We start from the raw sequence: 14548 nt of genomic DNA, 5'->3' as shown, positions 1-14548 counted from the left end.
GTAATTAATTCATTAGTGAGGAAATAAAATCAGTGAAAACCTACTTAGTCCCGGTCTTGTTTAATGCTGTGAGGAGGTGGGGGGTGTGGGGGGAAGGTACTGTGATGCCCCTATACAGGGAAGTAGCTGGGGCTCAGAGACACCGAGTCCCTTGCCCCAGCTCACAGAGCTAACCCTGGCACAGCCGCGACGGGAGCCAGGCAATCTGACCCCAGAGCACTGTTGTTTTAAGCTGCTGGAGGGCTCCCCTGTAAGGCACCCCATCTCCCTTTTCTGGCCTTAGAGGGGATCACATTTGAAGACATTCGGACAGGCTCCAGGAAGCTAGCTGACGTTCCCAGGCCAGGGCTGTGGGGGCAAAGAAAAATCCCAAGGGGAGTCTGGCATTTGCCCTGTAAGGAAGGCTTCCTGGAGGAGGAGGAACTGGTTCTGACAGGGAATCAGAAGGACGTGGGAGGAAGAAGACTGATGGTTTCTCGCTCTGGGTATTTCGGGAGGGTTGAAAGGAGGGAGGTGAGCCCCGGGACTGAGTCCCGGAAGCCGGGCGACAGAGGGGGATTGTCGCCTCCGCATCCTCGCCCCCAGGTCTCCGCGCCAAAGCTCCTGCTCTGGTCTGCGGCGGGCGGGGTCCGGCTCCCCTAACCCCTCCCCCGGGCGCCCATTGGCCTGCACCCCACCCCCCAGCCTGCGAAGCACGGGGGGAGGCGGTGGTCGGTCGCCTCCCTCCTGCCCCCGGCCTGGCTTCGCTGTGGAGGCGGCGCCTCTCCGGCAGGGCAGACGAGGCTGGGCGGACGAGCGGCGCGGGGCGGGCTAGGGCAGGCCGGGGGCCCCGCGGTCGGGCCCCGGGCGGCGACTGACAGCGGCGGCGGCGGCTCCAGGCGAGCGTGGTCCCCGCGTGCGCACAAGCTCACGCCGCCGCGCAGGGACCCACGGACCCCGGCGCCCGGCGGACACACAGACGCGGAGATCCGGCTCTACGCGCGCTACTCAGCGCACGAGCTCCCCATCTCTGGGCGGAGCGGGGCGCGGACTCGCCGCTGCGCGCCCTCCCCGCGGAGCCTGCCCAGACCCGCAGCCCGCGGCCCCGCCGCGAGGCCCCTGGGTGAGCAGGTAAGCGCCGCCCAGCCGCCCTTGCCCCCCTACGCCCCGTCCGCCCTCCCCTGACTCCAGAACCTTCGCCCCTCTGGGGCCACGGGACCCCCTCCTCCAGCTCAGCTGTCTCCGCCAGCCGCGTCCTTCACCGACGGAGAGCGGGCCAGGGCCAGAGCGGGGCCAACCTCCCGAAACCTAAATGAAGCCCTCTCCCGCCGCTGCTTCCTTCCTGCGCGACACTCTGCCACCCTCCGTCCCGAGCCACCCCCCCCCCCTCCACCCAGTGTCTGGGATCGCGCTCCGGAGAGACCGATCCCTGCAGCCCGCAGGGGGTGGGATCGGCTAGCTCCCGGGCGCCCCTCCTCGTGCCAGAAGGGAGGACCCGGGGCAGGAAGGCACTGCGACCGGAGGGACCCGAGGGACCTGTCTACCTACTCCTGAGGCAGACGGACGCGGCTACGCGGATCCAATCGGGAAGGCAACGCTGGAGGGTTCCCTGGGGGCTGGGTACCGCAGTCTTCACGGGGTGTGAGGGGTGGGCTCGGGACATGCTGTGTAGGGGGTGAAGTACGGGCCAGCGTATATAACGTTCCCGAGTAGTGACACCTTCGCAATGGTTCAAAAGAGCATTGTCTCTGGGTTTCCCGCGGTGCAGAGGCAGGGGTCGGGATGCCTGGGTTTCTGCGGTTCCGCGAGGAAACGGTCCCTGGGAGCCTGTGGAAGAAACGTGTCGTCTCCCCTGGCTGGAGTGGGCCCGCCTGAGATGAGACCCCTGCCCGCTTCCTTAAAGGCACAGGCTCCCGCTGCAGCTGTGGGAGGCAGGGGCTCGCAACCTGGGCTGGCAGGACCTTTGCAGGTTTGCAGGAGGGGGTTCGGGGCGGGTTTGGGGGGGGCGGAAGCGGGGGTGGTGGGTTAGAAGCGGCCGGAGTGCCACTGGATGGAGCTAGACACTCGGGAGGGAGCCCAGCCAGGAACTGATTATATTTCATGTGGAGCTGGGAGTGGAAGCTCGCCCCTAGAAAGTGCTGAGACCCCCTTTGAAAGCTGCTGGGGGAGGGAGGGTGGACCCCTGCCAATTCTCCAGAGGATTTCTATGCTTTTAGTACAGGTGCATCAGTCTCCTTATCTCCTCCAGCACCCTCCTCCCCACTACCAAAAGGAAAGACATGGCATTTGGCTTTTCCAGTGAGCAGCCCTGCCGGGGGGTGGGGGGTGGGGGGGCAGCTGAGGAGTGAGAGGGAGCTACACAGTCAGAGAGGGGCAACTTTCCCTGGAGAGGGGCAGAAAGGCATTCTGAAGGTCAGGCTAGAGGCTTTTGAGTGGCTGTGGGCCTCTGGAGGGGTTAAAAAAACTATATGAGCCTTGGAGGGGTAGGGGGGAGTGGGGAGGAGCAGCACTCAGATTATCTCAGAAGGCCAGTTTGAGTTGGTGTTGGGTGCGGGTGGGGTTGGCAGAACCCCTAGTCCCTACCCAGATGAATCTGGGGCTCCTGCTGCCTTCTGACCTTGGGGAGGACAAGCAGAGGTGCCAGTCGGGACACCAGTCAAAATTTGAGTTTATAAATTAGAAATAGAACACACTGGGGCAGGCCCTGGCTGGATCTTCCAAACAGTTCATCAACAAGTGTGTGTGGGGTGACCAGGGAGGCAAACCCGCTGCCTTCCTGCCCCTGCCGTGGGTCATTCGTCCATGATTCTGTGCCTGGGACAGGATGTATGACTCTGCTCCTGTTTGCGATGAGAGGGAATGTCTATGGGGAGATTCCTGAAGGACCCTTGCCTACGTTCTGGGAACTCATCAGGCTGAAAGATCCATTAAGTGCTGTTTTCTGTCAGGTTCAGGTGGGCAGGGAGTTGATTGGAGAAACACTGGAATCCACCCCTTTTATGCAGCCACCCCTCTCTGCCATGCCCCTACTTTGGGACACCCTCTCAATTCGTGTTGAATAATCCAAATAAAACAAAATGGGGGTTTACAGATCAACATAGACATCTAGAAGGCTAGGGGAGACAAGACTTCAGGCCACAGAGTGGCTTTCTTCCTGGGGATGTGGCCTCAGGTTATGTGTCCCAGGTATCCGGTCTCACAGATCTCCCTGGCCAGGGCCGGCACTAGGTGGGGGACTTGTGCTGTCTGCTGGAGGGCAGAACCAAGGAGTGCCAGTCACAGAGCACAAGCTCAGCTCGGTGCCAGAGAGGCCTCGTCGCTTCCCCGAGAGCCACCCCAGCGTGGAGCCGACACTTGGGGGTGACAGTGGGTTTCCTGTCTGGGGAGGAGAGTGAGCAGAGATCCCATGTCGCACACAGGTAGGCCTGGAGCCCCTGGAAGCCTTGATTACCCCTGAATGGAGGAATCTATGAGTCTGGGGTCTGAATGGGCTGGGACTAGTGGTCTGGCTGCCTGGCAACATGCAGTCTGGAAACTCATCAGCTGCAGCATGCTTGTACTGAGCCCTGGATGCCGTCAGAGGCACGTGGTGGCAGCCACCCCCACAGTGACACACAGGGAGGCAGTGACACACCGCTGGGGTGGCATCAAGGCTTCCTGTGACACCTGCCAGAAAGCCAGGGCAAGCATGCAACAGCAGAGAGCAACATACGTAGGGACATGGGGACACACACACGGACATGGAGACACACCCTCTCACACAAATCTGGACACGCCTGGGGATGGAGGTGTCTGCTCCACGAAGATCACAGTCTTCCTTGATGAGTGTCCACGTGCACAGCATTGACACTGAATGGAGAAAGTGTGTGTGTTGCGTGAGGCTGGAGCGAGGGTTGGCAGGCTTTTTCTGCAAAGGGCCAGATAGTAAATTATTTTAGGCTTTTGCTGGCTGTACACTCCGTTGCAACTGCTTCATTCTGCTGTCATAACGTAAAAGCAGCCGTAGATGCTACTTATGCAAATGAGTGGAGCTGTGCGCTGATGAGCTTTATTTATGGCCACAAATTTGATTTTCACACAGTTTTCCTGTGTCATGAAATATGAGCCTTTTGATTTTTTTCCTGACCATTTGAAAATGTAAAAACCATTTTGGGCTCCCTGACTGTATAAAAATAGGTGACAGGCTGGATCCAACCAGCTGGAAGGGTTTGTGATCTCCTGGGCTATAGGTTAGCAAAGAGAATTTGGTTTAAGAGGTGGAAGAAGGGAGGAGCTTTAGTCCTGGGAGCCCACAGTGCTCTAGGGGGCCCTGGATGCCTGTCTTCACCCTGCCTGGAGCTCAGGGTACCCATTAACGCCTGACTTCAGCATCCTATCCTAGACAAGCTTCTGCTGGGTTCACGTTATACATCTCCCACGCTAAGGACTCCTGGAGACAGTGTTCATGCCTGAAAATGAAAGGATATCATGTCACTGGACTCACCAAACAGGTCCTGAGCCCCTCTCCCATTCACCCTGTTGGCCAAGGACATGCCCACCTCCACCAGGAGGAAAACCCGCAGGGAGACCTGGACATGCCCCTTGTTTTCAGACAAGACTTCAAACTCACAAAGACAAGGATGAGACCTGAAACAGCCCAGGCAGGGGTGAGGGGTTTCCTCATCTAGGGCTGGTAGTTGTCAGAGGAGAGTGAGGCCAGTAGAGGTGGGTGCAGCCAGGCTGGGCTTCCTGGAGGTGGTGATAGGAGGTTGTATTGGCCTTGTGGAATACCTGGACTCTCTCATCCCAGCTCCATGCATTGCCTTAGCTTTCACCTTTCTCCCATGACAAATGGGCACCACAGAGGGCTGGCTGGGGAGTAAAACATAAGAGTTCCTTTGCGGATACCTGTGAATGTTCCAGCTTCTGATTTAAGGCTGTGTGGTAGACTGGGTCCTATTCAGTTTCTTCTTATCCCTCCTGTCCCCTTCTGACATTTCTTTCCTGCTATTTCCCTAGAGGAGGGGCCTGGGAGATCTTTCCCCACTTTCTCAAGTCTCTGAATTCTGACCTCCACTTCCCATTCCAGCTGCCCTTCCCTGCCCAGACCCCCATCTCCTCTACCTGGATTCCAGGTTTTCTGTTTGTGTTTTCTCTTCCACTCAGCTCACCAGCCTTCTGAGGAATACTCCCTAAATGAGAAGCTTAGCACCTCAGTCCCCTGCGTGAAACTCTTCAGTGCCCCAGCCCTCTCTCCTGTAACTAGGCTGCTGCGTCCCTGGCATCCCAGACTGGCACCGACCTTCCACCGTCTCACCACCCCCCACCCTGCTGGGTCCCTCAACACTCTTCAGTCACCTTTCTAAGCTCATCACTAGGCACCCCTCAGAGTTTTAGGGTGCCCACCGAGTGCCTGACTTGTGCCGGGTGCCAGTCAGAGCTGGCCCTCCCTTCCAGGGGTCAGCATCCCCTCCAGAGGGACGGCTGGTTAGCAAGAAGTTGCACTGGTTAGCAGTGCAGATGGCCACACTCTCCATCCCACCTGCCCCGAGCCTCAGCCCCTGCCTCGGAGGTGCACAGTCACCCATCCGAAAACCAGCGCCTGCTTCCTGTTCCCGCTCCCCCACTACTGCCCTCTTTTCCCCACCCACCACCTCCCACTGTCTTCCATCGCTTCCCGCCCCTATTCATGCCTTCCCCTTTCTTTTATCTTCTTCTTTATTTCCATTCTTCTCTCTTCCTCTTCCAGGCCCTGGGGGGCTGTCCCTCAGAGAGGATTCCTAGGACCCTTCAGGGATAGGAGATGTGCCTGGACTAGCTAGTGTGGAAGGGTTTGGCAGCATGACCTTGGGAAAGACTCTGGGTCACTTTGGGCCTCAAACCCTCACCTGTGAAACAGGACATTACTAACAATGGGCGGACTTCCTTGGTGGCTCAGACAGTAAAGAATCCACCTGCAATGCAGAAAACCCAGGTTCAATCCCTGAGTTGGGAAGATCCCCTGGAGAAGGAAATGGCAACCCACTCCAGTACTCTTGCCTAGTGAATCCCATGGACAGAAGAGCCTGGCGGGCTACAATCCATGGGATTGCAAAGAGTTGGATATGACTGAGTGGCGAACACACACACACACACGTGCTACCGGTGCCCATGCGTGCCCAGCCTTTCCTGAGCCCAGGTTCCCTATGTGTAAGAATAGTAGGAGACCTTTTCAGGGACACGACTTCTGTCTCCTGCTGTGCATAGGCCTCTGGGAACCAGACTTTGAAAGGGGAACATCTGAACGTCAAAGAAGAACATTCGCATTAATGATTAATCTGTCCATTGCCAGAACACCCCTCACTGCAGCATTGGGCACTGACCTTTATCAGCTCTGACCTTATTGGTGAGAAAAGAGGTTCTTCTTTCCCAGAAACAAGTTAAGTTCCCTCCATTTGAGGGGTGAGCTGGAGGGGCAGTGTTTCATCTTCCAACCTTCCCTCACTGGTCCCCTGTACTAGGAGGGAGAGGAGGAAGTGGGGGGTGGGTGCTGCTCAGGTTTCATGAGTAAATGGAGCTTGTGTAGAGAAAGGGAGATGAATGGTCCACTTTCTCTGGGTTGTTTTTGATCTGGTGTCCAGGCTTGGCACTGCCCTGTGATGGGGACGGATGCTGAACGGCCAGAGGAGATGCCAATAGGAGATGCCTCAACTCCATGAGGACAGAAGAGGGACCCAGGGCTCTGCAGCTCCACGGAGAGGAAGAGTGAGATGCTGCCCTCCTCCAGTGGGTGCTCCCAAGAGGCAGAAGAACCTGTGCTGCTCAGGGCTGGCCTGGAAGGATATAGTGGAAAGACATCAAAGCTTCCCCTGAGGGCCCTAAAGAGGGCTGAGCTCCCCAGCCCAGGGACTGGACCATCTCAGCAGCGAGGGCTACAGAGAGGGTCGTGCAGGGTTGGCCAGCGTGGGAGATGCTGCAGGGTCTCCACGTCCCCTCCCGCTCCATGCGGAGCCCAGTGAGTCACCGCTGGCTCCGGTGTGCTGACTGATGATGCCGTCTTCCTGTGCGCCCGGCGCGGTGGCTGCTGGGGGACACCTGTTCCTGCCCCAGGCCAGTCACTGGGCTTGTGGGTCCTGAGGAGGGCAGGCCCTCCCAAGTCTGGAAGGGGGAGCCGACTCCCCTGTAGTCTGCATATTCGTCACTCATCTATTCCTGCCAGGCAAGGCTCTGGGACTCTCTTTTGGGTGACCTTGGGAAGTGTCTCCCCCACTCTGGATTCAGTTTCCCCACAGGAGGTTCAGTACCATGGGGAGGTGGCCTTCAGAGTCCATTTCAGGTCTGAAATGCTATGTCTGTCATGAATTCTTCCTAAGGAGGGTGCTTCAGACATAGAAATGTGGGTAGAGGGGTAGCAGATGGCCTCACTAGTCCCAGGGGCTGTGAGAGGGATTGCTATTAGGATACCCATGGATTCTGAGCTAGTCTTCCTTTTAGCAGTAACAGAGAGTGGTGGGAGCATAGGGATGGAGTGCACAAGCTTTGAAGCCAGGCTGTTTCGGTTCCCTCCCCAGTTCTACCACATGCTTGCTGTGTGACCTTGGGGAAGTTGCTTACCCTCTCTGTGCCTCAGTCTCCTCAGCAGTAGAGTGAGGATGATGACGGCATAGGTTTGGGGCAGGTGAAATGAGTTAATGTATATTTATTGTTTGGAAGAGTGCCTGGCATGTACTGAGTGTTTAATAAATGTTAGCCATTAGTGAATAAAAGTGCAGCAGACCTGATGTTCCCATTCTGAATATGACAGAGGGCTTCCCTGGTGGCTCAGATGGTAAAGAGTCTGTCTGCAATGCAGGAGACCCAGGTTCAATCCCTGAGTCGGGAAGATCCCCTGGAGAAGGGAATGGCAACCTTCTCCAGTATTCTTGTCTGGAGAATTTCATGGACAGCAGAGTCTGGTGGGCTATAGTTCATGGGGTTGCAAAGAGTCGGACACGACTGAGGGAATAACATGGGGGTAGAGATGACCGTAGGATGGTTAAAAAAAAAAAACCTGAACACAGGTGGTAAGATAATAATAGTTAAAAAAAAAAAAAAGATAATAATAGTTAACTATGGATAGTCCTTATTGGGAGCCAGGATATACTCTACTGTCTATGGTTTATTGTTGTTTAATTGCTAAGTTGTGTTCAACTCTTTCGGGACCTCGTGGATGATAGCCCACCAGGCTCCTGTGTCCATGGAATTTCCCAGGCAAGAATACTGGAGTGGGTTGCTGTTTCCTTCTCCAGGGGATCTTCCCGACCCAGGGATTGAACGTGGGTCCCCAGTGCAGGTGGATTCTTCATCACTGAGCACCAGCGAAGCCCTGTCTATAGTTATTAACTTACATGAATTGGTTGATGCCTCCTAGTAACGTCTATGAAGTAGGTATTATTATTCTCATTTAACATATAATCAAATTAAGGCACAGAAAAGTTAAGTGGCTTGCCTGAGGTCTTTAAGTTTAAAACTCTAGCAAAATGGTTCTCAAGTCCACCATACTAAATGTCAGTATGTAGTTTAATTGCCTTCAGATCAATTTCAAAAGCCGGTTTATCTCGGCAGAGCCTGGACCCAAGAGACAGAGCCTGGGAATATCGGTGAGCTGGTCATCCTGAGCCACATGTGTGGTGGGGCTGAAAGAGCCAAGCATCCATCCTGAGGGAGGGGAGAGTCCAACCCCAGGCTGCAGTGGCCAGGCTTGCCTGTGGCGCTTATGAAGGTTATTGACAACTTGGGGGAGTCCAGAAGAGGAAAGCAGCCTTGACAGGGAGCAGAGGACAGGGCTGGGAGTGGCAGACCCAGGGGTTACATTTGGAAGGGCTTTCCTGGGACAGAGGACCCCCCCCGCCCCCGCCATGTGGTCCAGATGTATATGAGGTTTGGGGCAGGTGGCCTCACATTGTAAGCTCTAAGCGTTGTACAGTGGTCTTGGGGTGGGGGGTCTGGGAAAAGAGGTGGGCCTGGGATTACATCTTGAGACCAGGTTCCCAGTTGAGGTTGGGGAGGGGGATGATCAAGGCCTGGGAGCCCGCAGGTTCCCTCTCTCCATGCCTTGGTGAGTGATGTCTGTGTCCTGTTGGGCAGAGGGTAGACTGTAGTTGGGGAAGGTGAACTAGAGAGGGCAAAAGTGGGAATCAGGAACCCAGCTCTCGTTGCAGAGGAGGCCTCATATTGAGAGTATCCCCTCTACCCTGAGGCACAGGGTGGGGGTGGGGTGGGGGTTACACCTCTCTCTTGGTTCTCATATTGTCTGAGCAGCCTGGTGACAAAGCAGAGAGCTGGGGGATGGTTAAGCAGTTAGGCTGGGGCCTCTGCTCCAGCTTGTTTTTAATCCACTGCAGGGATAAGCATCCTGCAAGTCAGGGCTTCGTGGGTATGTGTGTGTGTGTGTTTGTGTGTGTGTGTGTGTGTGTGTGGATGTGTTTGTCTATGTGTCTGTGTGTGCATGCTCATATACTCATGTGTGTGTACCTACAGTTCCATCTGAATCCAGATAAATCTGTTGCTTCTAAATAACTGAATGCTTTTGCAGAATGAGTGCGTCTGTGGTTATATGTGTTAATAATCCGATAAAGGTACCTGAAGATGTAAATCTCTGTGATGCATCTGCACATACCTTTGTTCTGTGCTCTGTGAGGGTGCCTTGGCATTTCTGTGAAGGTGTGTGGATTGTCTGTCAATCCCTGAAGGAGTCTCCACCTTCATTATTCCACACTTGGGTGTTTATATTGATGCCTTCAGGTGGGTGCCCTGGGGGTAAAGTCTCTCTCTGTGGAATTGATGTGTCATTATGCTCTTCTCTGTAGACCTGTTTCTCTGTGTGTGTGTGTGTGTGTGTGTGTGTGTGTGTCTGAGAGAGAGAGAAAGAGAGCACCAGTCCTTAAAAACAAACTCCTTCTGCTTGCCTGCTGCCACGCACTTGCCCCCTAGAACAACCACAACGGGGCCAGCCACTTGCTCTTCTTCCAGGCTAACGCTTTTGGTTCTATTAAGTTAAGGTTAAAGCAGAGGCTTATAATCCTGTCTCTGCATGAGAATCTCCTGTAGAATTTAAACAACACTGGTACCTAGGCCCAGCCTGAGGGAATCAGACTCAGTTGGGCAGGGGTATTTTTAAATGCTCCTCAGCGATTCTGCTGGACAGCCCAAGTTGAGGACTGCCATGGTGGTTGACGGAGGTGTGGGGGGCACCAGCCTTGTCCTGGGTGGAAGCCTCTCTGACCCCAGGCCCCATCAGCCGTTGCTCCGCATTGCAGCACATGCAGGAGACTCAGTCCAGATATCGGAGTCTTCCTGCCTTAGTAGCTTTTCTGAGCCCTTAGTCTCCAGCATCTGCTGAGGCACTGTGGGCCCAGCATCCTCTCTTCCAGCCAGTTGTGTAGGAAGCACCAGCTGTCCGAAGACAGGGCCTTGGCCTCCCTAGGGTTAGTGGAGATGACGGATCCCCCTGGGGACCACCAGTGCCAAGTTGTGCCAGAGGCAGCTGGTGGCCCCAGGAGTATGGAGGGTTCTGGGAGGGGGTACAGAGGCTGAAGCCTGTGCCTGGGGTGCTGGGGCCAGTGTTTCCCCAGCCTGCCCAGTCCTTCTTGACCTGCAGAGGAGAGACTGGGCCAGCATCCCTGAGGCCCCTCTGGCCTTCTCAGAGCATCTCTTGGGGATACCCGGGCCCCCAAGTATTTCCAAGTCACCCCCAAAAGGCAGAACAGCAGGTAGGTAGAGAAGGTCCCCCCTTCCTTGAACCTTCCTAAAATTGGTTTTCTTTCTCCTTTTTGGGTGCTTATTTGTCACCAGATTGAGATTGAAGAGGTGAGGAGAGGAGGGAGGTATGAGGAGGCAGAAATTCGGGGGCACAGAGGGCCCTGGAGTGATTGCTGCTCTGCCCATTGATGGGGGTGTGCAAGGACTCATGGTTGGGATGCAGCCCCTTGAGTCTCCCCATGGATGCAACCCCGGCACCTGTGGGTTAGTGGTGGCCCTGATATGGGCCTAGTCAATATTTTTAGTAATAATTTAATAGTAATAATAACTTTTAATTACTGTTTAATACTTCATTGTGTGGCTATGCAGGGGTCTATTAACAGTGCCTGCCTGATGGTTGGCTGCCCCATTTTTTTTTTTTGCTGTTGATGCTATTTTAAATGATGCTGAACATTCTTGCATATGCTTCTTTCTGTACAAGTGCAGTTATCTCCCTGGGATAGATACCCAGATGCCGAATTGCTGGCATGCAAGGCATATCAACTACTCATTGATTTTAGAAGCAGACCAAACTCTTCCTCTGGGCAGGTGCTGGGGCTCCCTCAACCTCCTCACTCGACCCCCTTTGCCCTGTCTCGTCCCTGGGAGCTCTGACGGGGAGATCCTCAAGGTCTGAGCACATCCTCCATAGCATCACGTTTTGTCTGTTGCATTGGTGATGGTTTTATCCTGGAAGCCAAGTGGGCTGAGGCAGGGTGAAAGGATGCTATGTTTGCTGGGGACCAGGCTCGGCTGCTGGAACAAAGCGGCCCTGTATGAGCCAGTGAGTTGGAGAGAAGAGCAGCTCCTTGTCATGTAGCAGCCGGCAGCTAGGTGGGCCTTCAGGCTGGCAGGAAGGCTCAGTGCCCCGGGGCCCACTCCATCATCCTGGCTGCCGCTGGCGAGTTGTTCCCCATCCCTCAGGTGTTATCCTGACTGATCCGTCCAAACAGGGTCTGAGGCGGGGGAAGAGCAGCAGGGGCAAGCACGTGCTGCCTTAGGGATAGGTAGTATTGAGGTGGCACGTGTCATGTCACCCACATTCCATAGGTGGGAAACTCATCACATGCCTGCACCCAAGAGCCGGAGGGACCCAGAAGTGTCCTCTCCGGGGGGGCATGTATGTGCCAGCTAAAACTTTGCCCCTGTGGAGGGAGATCCAGGGACACAGTCATCTGCTGCGGAGGAAAAAGCCATCCAGACCATGCTCGTAGTCCAATGGGCACCAGGGCCAGCGGGTTCCCTGCTGTGGCCCCAGTGCCCGGTACTGAGCAGGTGCTCAGCAGCTGCTTGTGTGTTAGAAGAATAAAGAACCGCACATACAAAGGCATGGATGGGGGTACCCTTGGAGGCTTTGCTGTGCCTAGGGGAGAGGGACTGTCCCTGCCCCTCCTGTGCCACCGAACCTGCGGGACTTATGCTTTTCCTTTCTTTCTAGCCTGTAGACACCTGGGGTTGAGCAGTGGCGGCTGTGAATGACAGGCGGGCGGCACTGGCCTGAGCCGCCTTCCAGGCTGAGAAGCGTCATGGCCAGCATCACGCAGGCCTCCCTGGCTGCTCTCCTCCTGCTGCCTATGGTAAGGACCCAGGACCCGCGCTGCCCCCGGCGCCCGCGTCCCCCCGCCACCGCCATGACCAGCCAGAGCCCCAGGCTCACTTGAGCCCCCACCTCAGATAACCTGTGTCTTTTGTGTCCTTTCAGCCAAGCTCAATTCGCATGGCTGGTATCTCTGCCTGTACCCCCACTGGACCATCCCACACCAATGTGTGCAATAAAAAGCGTGCTTCTTCCTCAAGACCGTGTACCAGTTTGACAAGAAATTGTTACATAATTTACAAATTGATTATGATAGTAATATATGTGGGCTTCCCTGGTGACTCAGATGGTAAAGAATCTGCCTGCAATGCAGAAGACCCAGGTTCAGGAAGATTCTCTGGAGAAGAGAATGGCTACCCACTCCAGTATTCTTGCCTGGAGAATTCCATGGACAGAGAAGCCTGGCAGGCTAATAGTCCATGGGGTCACAAAGAGTCGGACATGACTGAGTGACTAACACACACACATTTGTGGCAGCCTTTAGAGTTATGTAGTCTACAACCTGCTCAACTGTATTCACGGGCCCTCATGAGGGCTGCAGAAGGCAATTTTGATCCTGGTTCCCAGCCTACTAGTCTCTGGCAGGCTAGAACTCAGAAACCTCTCCCTGACCAAGAGGGATAGGGTGGACGGTTCCCAGGCGTTGGCCCCCTGCTCTTCTACCTGGGAATTCTGACCAGCGTAGATGCAGCTCTCTTCAGAGCCCTGGATGCCAGTCCTGCCTCTGGCCTGCCTTACTGTGTGACTCCAGAAGAGCTCAGCCCTTTCCCTACACATCTGTGGACAGTCAGCACTAGACTGGGTCCCTGAGCCCTGCTCTTGGCAGCCTGCGATGCCTGACACCTGCCTCCACACTTGCCAACATCCCCTTGTGAAACCATCCCTGCCCTGGAGTTTTAAGCAGAAGTGACAGCATAAGTATGCCGCTGTTTTGACAGCATTCATGGGCTTTGAAGTTATTTGATCCTACACTTAAATCCAGTATCTGCCGCTAACCAGCAGGCACTATGACCTTGAGCAGGAGTTGTTTTTAACTTCTTTGAGCCTCAGTTTCCTCTTTTGTAAAATGGGGCAGGAGTGAATGAGCGTGGTTAGTAAGCACCATGCAGTGCTATCACTGTCCTTCGCCTGCAGCTCCTGGGCCCCCGGTGGAGAGGAAGGATGAACTCTCTCAGCTAGCTCTCTCCTCTCTCTCACCTGCTGCTTGCTCCCCTAAAATGCAGTCATAGCCTCGGGGTCTCTGGAGCTGGACTGCATGAATTTGAATTCTGGCTGTTCAGTCTACTAAGCTCTGTGACTCTGAGCAAGTTCCTTAACATCTCTGTGCTTAGGTTTCACATCTGTTGAATGGGAAATGGTAAAAATAGTGCCTACTTTGTAGTACTCTTGATATATATGTATGCATGGATAGGACAGAGTAATGCACGCACTTTAGTATGGTGCTATCTATGTATTTGCTAATGTTATGATAAAATGTGGAAACAGAGCCAGGGAGAGGGGTGGGATCTGCCCGGGTCCCACATTGAGCTGGTAAAGTGGAAGAGTCCTCATGGCATTTGTGACAAAGCGGAGGCACCGCTGCTTCTGAAATCTCTCAGTCACTGTCCTCTTCCTGCTTCTTTTGCTCCCCACCCCCACTGCCCCTGAGGCTTAAGTAGCCGGGCTTATCAGTGAACCTCCCTGCTCCTCACCACCATTTATCCCCTGTGTCCCCTGCAGGCCACCGCCATGCACTCCGACTGCATCTTCAAGAAGGAACAAGCCATGTGCCTGGAGAAGATCCAGAGGGTGAATGACCTGATGGGCTTGAATGACTCCTCCCCAGGTGAGGATGGTGGTGGGGAGGGCCATCACCTCTGGCACATCTAAGGTCAGCCTTAGAACTGATGTCCCTGCCTCTGGCCACCTACAGAAACTGGTGGAGGATACAGGCCCCTGGGTCCTTCAGAAAGCCCTTTGGGGCGATGGAGCCCTGGATCTGCTCTGCGCAGTGATGCTGGGGTTGCCCTCCTTAGGGATGGCCTGCCTGAATGCCTCCCTCTGAAAGGGGCTATTCCAGGTGACTGGACGTGGCCGCCTTCTCTCCCATGGGGGCCGAGAATGAGTTGGTATCTGGATTGAGCAGCCAACGGCTGTCAGAGAGCTCATTAGCAGGCAACCTGGGTCTCGTGGCAGAAGGGACACAGCTGTTGCTGGTGGCCAAGCTAGAGAGCACCTGGTTAACTCAGAGCGTGG

General features: G+C 55.1%; 1 protein-coding gene across 3 annotated transcripts in view; it reads left to right on the top strand.

Annotated features, from left to right (window-relative positions):
- The first annotated feature begins 662 nt into the window (after nt 1-662).
- ADCYAP1R1 (ADCYAP receptor type I) overlaps nt 663-14548 on the top strand; it is a 65269-nt gene continuing 51383 nt past the window's right edge. For 2 of the 3 annotated variants that reach the window (XM_043873153.1, XM_043873152.1), the window contains exons 1-3: nt 755-1110; nt 12155-12293; nt 14033-14138. In XM_043873153.1, the coding sequence (XP_043729088.1) occupies nt 12192-12293; nt 14033-14138 (208 nt within the window). In that variant the 5' untranslated portion in view covers nt 755-1110; nt 12155-12191. Of the gene's footprint in view, nt 1111-12154; nt 12294-14032; nt 14139-14548 lie in introns of all 3 variants that reach the window. The other variant, XM_043873151.1, reaches the window with a different exon arrangement.

This window comes from Cervus elaphus, chromosome 18, assembly GCF_910594005.1.
Source record: "Cervus elaphus chromosome 18, mCerEla1.1, whole genome shotgun sequence".
Taxonomy (NCBI): domain Eukaryota; kingdom Metazoa; phylum Chordata; class Mammalia; order Artiodactyla; family Cervidae; genus Cervus; species Cervus elaphus.
The sequence above is the reverse complement of the archived record's forward strand: the minus strand, read 5'-3'. Positions and strand labels throughout refer to the sequence as shown.